Source organism: Echinops telfairi, unplaced genomic scaffold (genome assembly GCF_000313985.2).
Source record: "Echinops telfairi isolate 266 unplaced genomic scaffold, ASM31398v2 ScPeMD7_7424;HRSCAF=8462, whole genome shotgun sequence".
Classification (NCBI taxonomy): domain Eukaryota; kingdom Metazoa; phylum Chordata; class Mammalia; order Afrosoricida; family Tenrecidae; genus Echinops; species Echinops telfairi.
Window position 1 is genome coordinate 6211799 of NW_022111324.1, and position 16279 is coordinate 6228077.

A 16279-nucleotide genomic window follows, 5' to 3' on the forward strand; every position below is an offset into this window, starting at 1 on the left:
AGACTCTCTGCTCACTCTCTTGGAAACTCTCTACTGACAAGACACATGATACTACTCTGATAGACCCCATCCCCTGGGAACTGGAGAAGTCATGTGGAGACCCCTGCCAGTGCTGAGATGCTTACAATGCCATTGGATCCAAAGACTTTCTACCCACTGGCCTGTGAGCATCCTGCATTCGGAGTCATTGCATGGGTTTTGTGAATCTGAAGAGGACTTTATAGATTGGTATTGGACATATGGGCTAATTTTGGACCTAAGGACTTGGACTGGACTGGATGCTTTCTCAACATACAATTACTCTTTATATAAAACTCTCTCTTATACGCATATGAGTTTCTATGGATTTGTTTCTCCAGTCTACCTGGACTAACACAAGGGTTCATGAGGGTGGCTGGGTGGGGGGAAAATGGGGCAAAGAGGAGCTGATACCAAGGGCTCAAGTAGAAACAAAATGTTTTGGAAATGATGATGGCAACACATATACAAATGTTCTTGATACAATTGACGTATGGATTGTTATAAGAGCTGTAACAGCCCCCAATAAAATGATTTATTAAAATAAAAAATAAATTGTTTCATGGAGGTATTGCATGGGGAGGGATTAGGGGAAAATGATGAGCTGGTTATAAGTGCAAGAAAGAAGAAAATGTTCTAACATTGGTTAATAATGATGACTTTATAGCCCTCTTTAATATGTTTAAACTATTGAACTGCATGATACCTGAATTACATGTCAATATACTTGTTAAAATTAAAGATAAGTAAATAAAGTGTTCAAGAGCAAAGATGGCACTCTGAGGCCTAAGGTGGGCCTCACCGAAGCCTTAGCGTTTTCAGGCACTCATAGGAGTGTGAAAGCTGGCCAACAAATAACGAAGACTGCGGATAATGGATGCATTTGAATTACAGTGCTGGGGGAAAATATTGATATTTCCACAGGCTGCAAGAAAAACAAATTTCTTTTTCTGGCAACTGTTTACCATAGATGCAGTAGGGGGCACGGCCACCTGGTAGGCAAGATCAAAAAATCGTTGGGGCAGAGAAAGGAAGAAAGTAAAGATAAAAATTAAAGGGAGGGTAAGAGGAAAGCAGTATCAAAAGGTGGGTAGGAAGAGCAAGCATTAGCTGCCAGGCATGTCTGCAGTGAAAATGCAATGCTGACTCTACAGGAGAGACTCCACAGAGTGCAGAGGGACAGGGGCAGGTGAGGTGGCCACCGAAACAGCAGGATGCTGAATGCCTGCTCCACAGGATATTTAAAAACAAAAAAAGTAAAGTGGGGGGAGGAGGAAAAGGAAAAAACAAGGCTGCGAAGGGATTTATCATGAACCTAGAGGACAGGGTGGAATTGTCCCTGTGGATTCCCAAGACCGTGATTGATTCTTTATGGGACTAGAAAGCCACATCTTTTTCCAGAGGACCAGTTGGTTGGCTCGAACAACTGACCTTATGGTTAGCAACCCCAAAAGTAACCACTGCACCACCAGGGACTTGATGACAGTGACTATGAACAGAGGTGGGGAGGGAAGAATTAAGAAGAAAGGGGAAATGTGGGGGAGTATTGGCGTAAGCACGAGCTGCTCAACAGGACTGCAGTCGCCCTCTGTAAGCTGGAGCCACCCTGGCCCTCGTGGAGGCGAGGTGCCGAGTGGGCCCTGCTGGCCTAGGAGGAGGAGGAAGTATCGAGCCCCCTCCATGAGAGCTAAAAACAGAGGGGATAGTAAAAGGAAGGAATCAAGGAAAAAGACTCAGCTTCATTTGCATTCTATTCATTTGGTTTCTCAGGACTTTGTATTAGAAACTCTGTCTAGTATCCCTACCTATCCACCATTTTGGCCACCCCTCCTTTAGGAATGTTTTGGGAAAGCATTTTTATTAGATGCAACTGCCTGATTGTCTTTCTTATTTTTCACACCTGCACCTCAGAGAGAAGTACTATTCATCAATATGCAAAAAGAAGGCATGCAAGATGAGGTGAGGCAACCCTAAACAACAGAATGGAGCTGCCCAATGGAGTTCCTTAGGTTACAATCTTTGAGAGCAGTCCTCTCGATCTTTTATCCCACAAGCAAGAGGTAGATTCAAACTGCTGATGTTTTGGGTTAGTAACAGAGCACTTAAGCACTGCACCACCAAAGCTCCCTAAAAAATAATTTATATAGAACATTAAATATTAAGAGGAAGAAAAAGAAGTAAATTATGGTAGGTGTACCTCAGACTCATTTATAAGCTCTGTTCCTTGAGTGTGGGTGGAGACTAAATACGATGGAGTATCATTTTTGTGATTTTGATCCTTCATATGGCAGAAGGAATTTTGAAGATGTAATTGAGATCTCTAATCTGTTGATTTTGAGCTAATCAACGGGAGATTATTCTAGATGAATTTAGGCTTTTCAAAGAAGACAAACCATCAGAGAGATGAGCTCCTGTTGACCTTGAAGACAGCTCCATGATATCTGCAGCTGCAAGGAAATGAATTCTGCCAACAGGTGGGTGAACTTGGAAGAGGCCCAAGGCTTAGATCATAGGTTCTCAAAATTATTTGGCCTTCCCACCCCCTTTTCAGAAAAAAAACACCATTTTATACATGTAACACTTCATTTCAAATAAGTCTGTGGTTACGTTTTTCTTTAGTCCATGGATTTTAGTTTTATTTCAATATTATTTGCTGAAACAGGGTAGTATTTAATGCAAGAAAATTAGCCGCTAAAAAAAAAATCAAGTGATATCAGTTTGAAGTTGAAAACTTCTTCCTTGTAGAACAAATGTGTTTGGGCCAAAATACTATGATTATATTTCTTTCTTGTCGTAGACAGATACATTTCATTTTCTTTAGAGAGCAGTTTGTAAATGGCCACTAACAGAAAGGTTGGAGGTTCAAATCCATCTAGAAACTCCATTTCCATAAAGATGACAGAAAAGCATGTCCCATAGAGCAGTTCTAATTTATGTAACACATGAGTCACTGTGAGTCAAAACAGACTCAAAGGTTAGGGACTCAATAGCAATGGGTTTAAGTTATATTGTTTGCTTTGCTTTGGAGTGGGAGTTAGACTTAGAGTCAATTCTATTATTCCATTCTATTATTTGTTTAGTTTTCCATGTACTTCTAACATCCAAAGCATCCAGAAAAGCGAAGAGTCTCCTCTAAATTTGATTTAAAACTTTAGGTAAAATATGTCTTTCTTCCTTATACCTTTCTTGGTGACGCAGCTCTCAGAGCCTGACAACCTTCTACTAAAGTTGAGATTGATGGCTATCCAAGGACATTTTTTCATCATCTGAACATTTTCTTTGACTTGGTCTTGGATTGAATCAAGTGTCTCCTTGATCATCTGTCTTCTTCCTCTAGATTTACCACTTTCTTTTGGCTAACCCACCTGCAGTGGTCTCCTGAGGCAGCGTTCATTGGTAGTGAATTTTATTAGACTGCGCATGTCTTGAAAAGTCTAAACTTCGAATTCCTGGCTTTTTTCAATTTTTATTTTGGTGAAAATGTACTCAATAAAAGACACTCATTCATCTATTTCCCCATGTAAATTTCAATAACATTGATTGCATTCTTTATGTTGTATCATCATTGTCACTACCTGCACCCATATTGTTTTACAACCATTGACTTAGATTTACCGTACTGTAAACTTGTCAACTATACTTCACAATTACTCTTGGCAAGTTGATCTCACATAGATAATTAATTAAAGAGTATACTGTCTATGTCAATCATTCTTTAATAATATAGCTAGATAGTTGTTTAGTTTAAAGATGACATTAGAGAATGATTTGGGTGTTTGGTTTTGAAATTTCTCTCAGAGCAATAGAGCTGGGTTCCTCCCAACTTCAGCAGGGCCAATAAGCTTTACTTTTGTTTTTAATCTATACTTTGGATACAGAATTCCAGGTTCAAAATTCTTTCTTATTTGAATTGCTTAGGCACTTCTTCATTGTCTTCTAGTTTTAAGTGTGATTTGTTTTACTCTTGGGATATGCCAGTGCTTTGAACTTTTTAAAAGAAATGCCTTCGAGTGGATCTTCATTCTTTGTGCTGGGCATTTCGGGGCTTTTTGCTTCATGGATTTAGATTCTTGTCTTCTAGGAAATGTATCTGGGGGAACAGTAAGCTTTTATGGTGGATTGGGTGACAGTTTACACAGTAGAGCATCAGTTTTATGTTCAATGTTCTATACTCATTCTGTGTCATCTCAGGCTATATCTGAACTTCTAAAAATTAGAAGAGGCCCTCTTATTTGTTTATTTAATTCCTCTGCTGGTTATCTGCTTTACTTGGGTTTTTTTTTCATTTTTATTTATCAAAGATTCTTCTCAATCATATGATCCAAATCTCTTATTGGAGTTTTTCTATTTTTTGTTTCTACAACTAAACTTCATTTACAAATGTTTTTCTTTTTCTCTTATATTTTTTTCTGAAATTTACCCAGGCTTTTTTCATTTATATATCTTTTTTTAATTTTTAATTTAAAAATCAGGGGAGAGCGCGAATGCAGTTCCCCACTATCACAAATTATGCAGTTGAGTTTTCCACATTTGGAGAAATTGCAGGGGTCAGCACATCCGGAGTACAATGGATAAGCCTCACCCTGGGGAAACCACCTTCGTGATCATGGTATCTCCCCTGCCAGGTAAGTATTCATTTATATATCTTCTTTTATCTTTATAAAGATATTACATCTTTAACCTTTTTTCTTCTCCCTTCCTTGACCTTTTGTATCTGAGTTACCCTTTTCCCCCTCTTTCTTTGGTTATTTTGTTGTTGCTGTTGTTGTTGCTATAATTTTTCTCAAATACTTTTGGTTGCCCAGTCATAGAATTAAGATAAAGAATTATTTGAAACCCAATGGGCACAGAGAGGGCTTATCTCATGGTTGTGTCCACTGCATGATAACTGGGCAGGGAAAGACATGTTTCATTAGAAGACTCCAAAATGTCAATATCAGCTAAAGCCGTGTGCTCAGAGCTCTAAGCTCCTTCTTCCCTGATGGTCAAAATTCTGAGTGTTAAGTGGAAAAGAGAGATAAACTAGAAATAAAGGAACTTGTTCTTCAAGGTGACTGCTTTAATTCAATACTCTTGTTATAAGTTTGACACCTCACCTCTGACTGTTGTTACACCAGACTGAATCCAGCGGTGGCCTCTAATATATAGATTCTTTAAATGTTAGAGCCAAATAGTTAAGCAAGATTTAAACAAATGAAGCAGAGTCACTAAAGCAATACGATCATCCCTTTCCCATCTCCAACTACCACCACCAGTAACCTGGCAATACAGTCAAATGAGGACTGGACAGCACTATCACTTTTAAGACCGCTTCAGAAAATAACGACCTCATGATATCGTTCATGCTACTCTCTCTTCACCTCCACCCCTAATTGATGTGGTCACGGTAATTAACTATACATTAAAACCAGGGAAGGAATAAACATAGGACTTTGGGAACCAGGTGCTCACAAATTTACATGACACATTTTAAATCCCAGTTGTTAGAGCTTCCAGTAAGTAAGTGATTTTTGTCAACTAACCAAATACTTACTGGGACCTAGAGTAGCGATTGTGCTACACATTGTGGTTCGATGAAAGCTAGTTAAACTGTGGAAACTTCCACGATTAAGAAGGATGTTAGATAGAAGAGTCATACAGAAATCGAAGTGAACGTGCAGCATGACGACGATTGTGTATGTTCTAGAGAAGAAGATACCGATGTCAGGAGAAAAAAGAACTTTGTGATGATTAGAACCTTTCAGAAATGGGATGGACCACAGTATGAAAAGGAGCATGACTGGCACTCTGACGAAATGCTCAACTGCCAGCCAGAAAGTTCACACCCAGCCTCTGTCGCACGGGGTCGCTATGAGTCAGAATGGACTCCTCAGTGCCCAACAACAGCAACATGTCATGAAATAGTAATAACCTCTCACTGCATACAGTCCAGAGTTAATAGAAATATGTATGGATACTGTGAAGTGGCATTATATGCTTAGTTGAAGAATGAACTAGACAACCTCTAAATTCCTTTCAAAGACAGGAATCTATTATTCTACCTCGATTATAAATGATAACCCAAAGTCTGGATGAATATTTCCCAAAGTTTTCCTGGGGGATACTGGAATGATCTAAGATTTCTAAACTTTACCCTAGATTATGGGCTGTAGTAAAAAAATTTTTTAATTGCTGGGGGGAAGGGTGATGGGGTGATGCTGAATAATATTTTTCCTGAAAAGGGGGCAATGGGCCAAATAATATGGGAAGCTATATTCTAGATAATCAGTAATAATCATTGTATTTGTTTTATCTAATTTTTAATGCAGAAGGATTAAAAATATAACCAATCACTACCTATCCAAATACAATCATTAGTAACAGTTTGATATATTTCTTTCTTTTTATATTTATAGCTAAATTTATCAGAAAAATGATACTATTCGCATTTATTTGATATATACTCATATTGTCTACACTAAAAATATTCTTAATACAAAGTATCTGAAGGGATCAAATATGTTTCAACTTGTGATCAGTGTATTAACATTACTAATTTCTCAAAGCCTTGGCTATGCTTTCTCAACATTCATGGCGCACTTTGGATGGTCTTTTCAATGTGTCAATTAGCATTAAATTTTACTGCAAACCAATACCAGCAGGTATATTGTAAATACCTTCAAATTAGATGTCATCCATTTCCTAAAAGGCTCATGGCAATATTTGCCATCTAAATTGGAATAGTCATGGGAAGGGATTACACATTAATTCCGTAAGCTATAAAATGCTGTGGAGTAACTGTTTTCACAAAGACAGAGGGAGCAACATATCTACTTTCATCGCAAAGCTGCAATCAAACTTGAATTTCCTTCTCACTGAAGGTTAGTTTCTTGTCTTTCCCTAATATGTGCTTTTGAGGGGGAGAGGTGTTGAGAATACTCAGTAAAATATTTTACTGATTATGTTGTATGGTAAAAATGCTGTTCTTACTGCCCCTCCACGTTCGCAAATAAAAATAGGAAGAGGTTAGAAATTAATTAATTCACTCAAATGTAACTTATAGGCATTGACTATGTGTTAACTATGAATCTCAAGTCTTCCTAGGGACTTATTACTTAGTCAAAATAAGACAAATAGAAAACTAAACTCACATATAACAAAAGATGTGTTAAACTCAATAACAGGGATCTAGAGTAGGCACTGTGTGGTCCTCAGGATGGATGGGCTCTAGTAGGCTTGAGACGGTCAGGAAAAGTTTATGACGGAGATAAGCAGTAGAAAAAGGAAGACCATTCCAAAGTAGAGGCAGCATTTGCCACAAATGGCTTTACCAGCAAAGAAGGGCACAGGCCTCTTTGACCAAAAGTGATTCAAACATAGATAAAGCACAATTTGCGTGAACTTTGACTTTAACAGTTACAGTGTGATATCTTTACATTGTCTTCCCTGTCTTCTCCTTCAAAGAGCCCTGGTGGAGTAGTGAGTTGCTCACTGGATTGCTAACTGTAAGACTGGCAGTTTGAAACCACCAGAAACCCACAGGAGCAGTTCTACCCTGGCCTCCAGGATAACTATGTGTGAACCTGGTTGGATTTCTGGAGCCCTCTCCTTCAGATGAACTCTTTGAGGTCAAGGACTGTACAGTAGTATCACCTTGTGGCCTCAGTAGCAGGCGTAGTACCCAGTTCATAGCTGAGACTCGATAATGTATGAATGAATGAATGAATGAATGAATAAGTAACTAAGTGAGTGAATGAATGAATGAGCAAGCTAAGTCGCAATCAATCTTAGGTGATCTCCCCAAGTTACATTTATTTTTTCCTAATAATCTTTAAGGAAAAAACTCATGTATATTAATATGTTGGTTTACTTAACTTTTACATGTCTTTCTGGAATGTATTTAACAATCACTGTGTCTACTTTCTCTTATCTTGCTTTCTCCTCCGTTCACTGTAAATGATTTCTACCTCACTATTTTGACTGAAAATGATCTGAAAAAGATTATTGACAGATCTAATATTCAATTCATTTCAGGCATTATGTTAGGAAACTCACCAAACTGCTTGCTCATGCTCTTTCTGCTGTCTGGAATGTCACAGACCCACTCACGTGCACACACACACACACACACACACACACACACACACACCACTTTCTTGGGTTAATTCATACCTACTCTTTTTCATTTTAGTTCTTTTGCCGCTCTTCCCTCTCACAATCACAGAATCAATTCCAGCTCAGAGAAACCCTGCAGGACACAGTAGAACTTCCTCTTGGAAATTCCAAGAATGTAAAGCTTTACGGGGGAAGAATGCCCCATTTTTGTTTTGTTTTCTCCTGTGAAGCAAGTGGTAGCTTTGAAGTGCTGATCTCAGCTAGCAGCCCAACACATAACCCCTTACATCCCCAGGGCGCCTGCTCCCTCCCCATCAAAGCTAAACTCCCTGTCATTGAGCCTAAAGCCTGTCATTGAATTTTGACGCATGCCACACTAAGAACAGAGTAGAATTTTCCCTGGGTTTCTCAGGCTGCCAATCTTTATGGGAGCAAAAATCCTCATCTTTCTTTCAAGGATCCATGAGTGAGTTCAAATGACTGGCATGGAGTTAGTCAGCAGTCATAACCCACTCAAACCCAAACCAAGCTCACTGCCATGAGTCAACACAGACACATAGACAGTCAGATAGCCCTTCTCAGTTCTGCGGGTGCAACGTACGGAAAGCCTGGTCATATTATTGCTCTTGTCACACAGCATGGTAATTACTCGTCATCTCTCTTCCTGACTGTACAGAGAACTTTCCAAGAGAATAACTTTATTTTTATTATAGTAATGATAGTCCCTAGCAAGTGGGTGCCTCTTTCTTAACTATAGAAAACTTTCTGAGGGAAGAAATTGGTTTTTGTATACTTTTGGTATGCAAGAGTGTCCCTTATGCTTATCACAGTCCCCGATGGGAAATAGCATATTGGCGTTCTCAGTGTCAATAAAAATAATCAAACGTGGAGACAGAGTAGTTTTTGTTTGACTTGGATGGAAGGTGATGAGAGAGCTCTTGGTTTCTGCTAAGCAGCTGCCCACCATGGCCAAGAAGAGAATCGCTGTGATTGGAGCTGGAATTAGCGGACTGGGAGCCATTAAGTGCTGCTTGGAGGAAGGCTTGCAACCCACGTGCTTTGAAAGAAATGACGATATTGGAGGTCTCTGGAAGTTCCACGTAAGTTTGCCTTTTGTCTGACTTTAAGCATGTAACTTTTAAAATAGCCGTAACAGCTCGGCTGGCGTTATTCTCAAACATAATATACAGTGCTCTGTAACTCAAGAGTGACTGGTTCTTACGTGTCGTTGAGTGAGTTCCAACTCATTGTAAATGAGTGAAACTGCTGCTTAGGGGTTTCTGAGCCACAACCTTTTGGAAGGACAGTTTCCAAGTGGCCCCACCTTCTTTTGGTATTTCCCTCTCTGACATGGACAGCTGGCACTATGATCAATATTTTCTAGTTCTGATCATCTCAGAGAGCCACCTTGCTCTGATGAGGGAACGATTTTACTCAGTAGTCATGACTGGCAGCTCCATGGATGTGCACAGGTATGCTGGGAATTGTTTGTGTTTATTTGTTTGTTTCTTGCTCCTGGCTCTTAACACCCATCCACCCAGGCTATGGGCCCGGTGGCTGAAATATGAGACCTGCCAATCCCTGTGAAGAATGGGCTTGCTGGTAGAACAACGGACATCACTGTCCCATGGGAACTGTTTTCTGGTGCTCCCAAAACACATCAGTGACTGGGGAGCTTCTCAGCAGCTGTCACAAAGACATGTCAATCTGGAGCTACGGTCATGCAAATATCTGCGTAGCCTACACAGTTGCTGTTGTTGATTTTTAATGTTTTCCTTGAACTGTCATTCAATTCTAAATAATATGTCACTCTACCTATTTTACTTAATTCAAGGGTTTTCTCATTTACTCAACAAAAATTTATGAGCAGTCACTCTGTGCCAGACACTATTCTAGATGGCGGGGATATATAAGTAAATATGACATACAAATCTCTAGGTTTTAATTAACTTATATTCTAGTAGGGTATAAAATAATGAATAGTACGATCAGTAGTGATACATTGAGAAAAAAACCCATTGCCATCAAGCCCGTTCGACACGTAGCACATAGGACCGAGTAGAACCGCCTTCTGGCTTCCTGAGGCGATGAATCTTTACAGGGGCAGAAAGCTGCATCGTTCCCGTGAAATGGTTGGTGACTTTGGGTTGCTGAACTTGTGGTTAGCAGCCCAGTGCACAATTCACTATTCCCCCAGGGCTCTTTTAGGGTGCGAATAGTAGAGGAAAATAAAAGAGGAGAGTTTAGAGAGTATAATTTAAAAGAGAGGCTGCAGAAAGCCACAGTCTTCAGTGCTTTGGGAAACCAGTAGACAGCTAAGAGAGCGATCTGTGACGCGACCTGGAGAGAGTCCTCAGAGGAAGCTTCAAGCGCAAAGCCAGAGGCGGGATCTTTCCAAGTATGGCAGGAGGAGGGCCAAAAGGTCAGTGTGGCTGAATTGTAGTGCCAACGGAAGAAGTCTAGAAGATTCTCAGAGCAGCAGTAATGACCAAGCAATTGTACAGAGGCATCAGGACCATGATAAAGACTGATCTGGGTGGACATTCAAAAACATTATTATTGTCGTTGGGTGCCGTGGAGCCCGCTCTGACTCAGCGACCCTGTGCAACAGAACAGAACACTGGCCTGTCCTGCGCCCTCCTCACAATTTTCTTACGCTTGACTCATGGCGGCAGCCACCGGGTCAATCATCTTGTTGAAGGCCTTTCTCTTTGTCGCTGCCCCTCGACTTTACCAATGGAAAACATGAGAAGCTTTTAAACAGAGGAACAATGTACTTCGACTGATACTTTAAAAGGATGCCTGTGGCTGCCCCGTTCAGAATAGATCAAAGTAGAGAAGGACTGAAGAGATCTGTCCAGTTTGAAAGCTATTCAACAATGACTGAAGTGTAAGATCATGGTAGAATGAGCCAAAAATAGATTAGATGTATTTTTTTTTTCAAATTTCTAAATGCATGATTTTCTCAGGGAAGCAAAGTGGAATGTGTTACAGTAGTCTTACTGTATATGTAGATTTTGTCTACTTCTTCTTGAATTTACACATGTAGGTACACATATAGATGCATGTATGCTTACGTATGTAAACATAAGGTTCGGCAGTCATGCTTGCTTGCTAGGACCACCACAAACTGGGTGACTTAAGACAACAGAACCCTTTCTCGTGGTTCTGGCAGCTCAGCATCAAGTTGTCGACAGGGCTTGGTCTTCTGAAGACTCGAGAAGAGAATCTTCCAGAGCAGCTGGTGGATGCCAGGAATCCTGAGCATAATTTGGCTTGCAGCTATGTTCCGCCAAGCTCCATTTCATTTGCACCTGGTCTTCTCCCCTGTCCCGTGACTAAGTTTCTTCTCCCTTCCTTAAAAAGACAGGAGTCAGATTGGATGGGGGCTCAAATTCATTTACTGTGGCCTCGTCTTAACATCTGCAAAGACCCTATTTACAGGTAAAGTCCTAGTCACGGGCGCAATGTTTAATACTACAACATATCCTTTGGGGGGAACAACTTCACTAGTTGCTAAGTTTTTTATCGTTTTGTGACTATTATATGTTCTTGGTGGATGAAGCCAAAAACCAAACCCACTGGTATCAAGTCAATTTTTATGCATAGTGATCATCAAAGGCAACGTAGAACTGCTCCATAGAGTTTTCAGGGCTGTAAATCTTTACAGAATCAGACTACCTCCTGTTTGCTCTGCAGAGCAGCCAGTGAGTTCAAACTGCCAACCTTTCAGTGAGAAGCCCAACACCTAATACACTGAGCCGCTATGGCTCCTTTTTGCTAAACTGTTTCATTTAATATGAAATATCTTTGTGGTCACTCTTAGTTTGAACTATATTGCATTAGTCTTACGATTACTGCACTGATTGTGTTGTCGTTGTTGTTAGAGTTCAATGAACATACTTTTTTTTTTTCTAAAATCATTTCATTGGGGGCTCTTGCAGCTCTTATCACAATCCATACATCCATCCATTGTGTGAAGCACAGTTGTACATTTGTTGCCATCATCATTCTCAAAACATTTGCTTTCTGCTTGAGCCCTTGGTATCAGCTCCTCATTTTCCCCTCCCTCCCTACTCCCCCCCTCACTAACCCTTGAAAATTTATGAATTACTATTATTTTGTTATGGCTTACACTGTCCGACTTCTCCCTTCACACACTTTTCTGTTTTCTGTCCCACAGGGAGGGGGTTATATATAGATCCTTGTGATCTGTTCACCCTTTCTACCCCACCTTCCCTCCACCCTCCTGGCATCACCACTCTCACCACTAGTCCTAAAGGCACCATCTGTCCTGGATTCCCTGTGTTTCTGGTTCCTATCTGTACCAGTGTACATCCTCTGGTCTAGCCAGATTTGTAAGGTAGAATTGGGATCATGATAGTCGGGGGCAGGAAGCATTAAAGAACTAGAGGAAAGTTGTATGTTTCCTTGTTGCTATGCTGCATCCTGACTGGCTGGTCTCTTCCTTGTGACCCTTCAGTAAGGGATGTCCAATTGTCTACAGATGGGCTTTGGGTCTCCACTCTGCCCTCCTGCTCATTCACAATATGATTTTTTGTTTTGGGTCTTTGATGCCAGATACCTGATCTCATTGACACCTCATGATTACACAGGCTGGTGTGCTTCTCCCATGTGGGCTTTGTTGCTTATCAGCTAGATGGCCACTTGTTTATCTTCAAGCCTTTAAAAACCCAGAAGCTATATCTATTGATAGCTGGGCACCATCAGCTTTCTTCACCACATTTGCTTATGCACCCATTTGTCTTCAGTGATCACGTTGGGAAGATGAGTATCACAGAATGCCAGATTATTATAACAAAGTGTTCTGGCATTGAGGGAGTACTTGAGTAGAAGCCCAATGTCTGTCTGCTACCTTAATACTTAACATATAAATATATGTACATAGATCTATTTCCCTGTTATACATAAATATATTTACACATGTACATACCTGTATTTAGACCTCTATAAATGTCCTTTGCCTCCTAGTTCTTTCCTCTACTTCCTTTTACTTTCTTTTTGTCTCACTACCATGTTTGGCCATCATTGTGATTTCAGTAATTCCTCTCGGCTACATTGCCCTTGATCAAGCCCCACCAAGCATCCTATGACCTCCTCACCATTGATTTTAGATCACTTGCTGCTCCCTTGTCTCTGGGTTTGTTAACATCCACTTCCTTTCCCCTACCTCCTCCTCTCCTGTGTCCCCAAGAACTGTAGGTCCTGTTGCTTTCTTCTCTGGATTGTTTATCCTGCCTATCTTATCTAGATAGACTGGCAGAGATAATAATAAGCACAAAAACAAGACAGAGCAAAAGAAAACAAAACAACAATAAAAATAACCAATGACAAAAAAAGAAAAGCCTATAAAATGTTTGTTGACCTTTAGGAGTGTTTTCTAGTTGAGACTGATTGGGTGCCATGCCTTGCCCCCAAAGTCTGTTTTTGGTATTCCCCAGGGACTTCATTGCTTTGCTCACCTTGCTGCTCTGTTGCATACCCTTAGTGTTTCCTCCCGGTGTGGTGGGGTCAGATTAGGCACAATTCCTCCACTGTGTCTCCAGTGTTGTGCCCCCTAGCGCTATGGTTCAGTGAGGGACGTTATGTCTTATGGTGGGGCCGGCCCTATGATCCTCTCTGTGCATTGGCTGCTCTGAGCAGGAATATTGTCCTGGTGGCTTGGTGGCCCAGGATGTGCTCCACTCTCTCCCTCTTCCTTCATTTGCTCCTGTGTGCTCTGATTAGACGTGCCCCTCTCCCTGAGCTGTAGTTTCAGTGCTGTCCACTGAAGTGCATTCTTCTGGGGGGGTGGGGGTGTCCATGGAGTTGGGATTGGGGCCGGCCCCACGAACCTCTCTATTGGTTCCCTGCTTCATGCCAGTGAGCATCCTTTTTGCCATCACTTTATTTACTAGTATGCTGGGTCATTTGTTTTAGGATTGTCTCCATACACTTTCAGGTTACTTTCTTTCCTAATGTAGGAGTTTCCATGCTTTTTACTTTTATTTTAAAAGCTGTGCTAATCTTAAATGTGCAGCTTAATAATTACTTGTGAACACACTCACTTAGCCAATAATCCATCAAATACACATTATTTCCAGAAAGTTAGAAGTTTGCTACTTGTTCCTTCTCAGTCAACCCAGTTGCCTCCATAAGTAACCACTATTTTTATTTCGACTATGCTTTATTAATGAGTTGGACTGCAATCCGAAAGATCAGCAGTTCAAAACCCCCAATCACTCCTCTGGGAAAAGATGAGGTTTTCAACTCCCCCAAATAGTTACAGTTTCATAAACTCAAAGGGGGCAGTTCTACCCTGTCTAATAGGGTCACTGTGAATCAGCATTGACTTAATGGCAGTTAGTTTGGTTATCAATTTTGCTGGTTCCTGAAATCATGTAGTTATGCTCTTTTGCGTATTGTTTCTTTCATTTGTCATTTGGTAAATGAAATTTATCCAAATTGTACATGTTTTTATTGTGATAGAGTGTTCTAATATATGTATCTAAAGCTATAAATTGTCCTCTGCACACTGCTTTGTTTCATCTACTGGTTTGATGCATTGTCTTTTCACTGTCGTTCAATTCATAATATTTTCTAATATCCTTATAGTACACTCTTTCAATGTGTTGCTTAATTTATAAACAAATAGGAGATTTATGGTTATCGTCCTCTTATTGATTATTAATTTAATTCCATTGTGGTAGGAGAGGATGTTCTGTTTTTATTTTTTGAAATCTGTTAGGCCTTATATTGGTAAATATTTCATCTGCACCTCAAAAAAATGCAAACTGCTATTGTCCGGTATATTTGTAACTATATGCCAATTAAGGTAAATTTTTTGGTTGTTCTCTTTAATCTTCTATACTTAAAGCATTTTTCTATTGTTCTATCATTTATTTAGTGCAATGAGTTAATTTCTCCAGCAATGATTATGAATTTTTATTTTTTCCTGTTAATTCTGTTGATATGATTCTGTCTTCCAGTAGAATTTGCTTTTATATCATTATGCTCTCATTATGTCTAATCTTGTCAGGGTGCCTCCCTTAATTACTACTAATATACTACTCCAGTTGCCTTTTGATTAGTGTTCACCTAATATGTGCTTTTTCCAGTCTAACTTCATCTTGTGTAAACATAAAGAACGGTTTTATCTGTCTATTATTATTTTTATTGGAGTGTTTACATATAATGAACTGTGTAGATAATGGGGCTTTCGTGTACTGAAAGGAGCCCTGCTGGCATAGTGCGTTACATATTGGGATGTTAACTGCAAGGTTAGCAATTTGAAACCATCAGCCACTCCAATAATGGCCCGGTGACCCTCACCTTTCGAGTTCTCAGGTCTCTTGCTTTGTGATGGTCGGACCAGGTGCAGCTGGTCCGGGAGAAAAATTAGGTTTTCTGTTCTAACAGCCTTAGAATCTCCCAGAAGCAGTTCTGTTCTGTCTTATAGAGTGTGATGAATGAGAATTTACTCCACGGCAACTAATTTGTTTTTTGCTGTTGTTTTAGTTTTTACCATATTCAGGCTTTCACTCGTTTCATCTTTGTTGTTTCTTTATTCTTCATTTCTTTCTTTTTGTTTTACTCGACTATTTTCATGCTTTTATTTTTGTCTACGGTCACTATTTAGCTATCTAGTCTTGTGTTGCTATTAGCGATTATCTTGAAATTTTCAATATGTATGCATCTCTAATGTTTATATTTCTATGACTTTCTAAACAAAACAAAGATCTTACCACCATTTAACTACTTACCCCTTCCTATTCTTTGTGTTACTATTATGTATTTTACTTCTTTTTCAATAACTTTAAAGAAGTCTTGTGCAGTAGATTTACCTAATGCAATGAGTTTTAGGGTATTGAAAAACAAGGATGTTACTTTCAGGAGCAAAGTGTGCCTGACCCACAACACGGTATTTTCAATTGCCTCATATGCATAGGGAAGTTGGACATTGAATAAGGAAGACAACGACGAATAGATGTGTTTTAATTGTGGTGCTAGTGAAAAATATTGAAAGTACAAAGGACTGCAAAAAGGACAAAAAATCTGTCTTGGAAAAAGTACAGTTAGAGTGCTCCTTAGAGACAGAGGTGGTGAGACTTCTTACATTCTTTGGACACGTTGTCAGGAGACACCAGGGTCTTTTTTTTTTTTTTTT

General features: G+C 39.8%; 1 protein-coding gene and 1 non-coding gene across 2 annotated transcripts in view; one reads left to right on the forward strand and one right to left on the reverse strand.

Annotated features, from left to right (window-relative positions):
• Positions 1 to 4487: 4487 nt before the first annotated feature.
• On the reverse strand, positions 4488 to 4651 carry LOC115872505. Its single transcript, XR_004047903.1, has one exon. It is a non-coding gene; the product is annotated as a U1 spliceosomal RNA (small nuclear RNA).
• Positions 4652 to 9077: 4426 nt separating this feature from the next.
• Positions 9078 to 16279, forward strand: part of LOC101655879 (flavin-containing monooxygenase 5-like) — a 29204-nt gene continuing 22002 nt past the window's right edge. The window contains exon 1 of the mRNA XM_004706853.1: positions 9078 to 9212. Within this exon, the coding sequence (XP_004706910.1) occupies positions 9078 to 9212 (135 nt within the window). The remainder of the gene's footprint in view (positions 9213 to 16279) is intronic.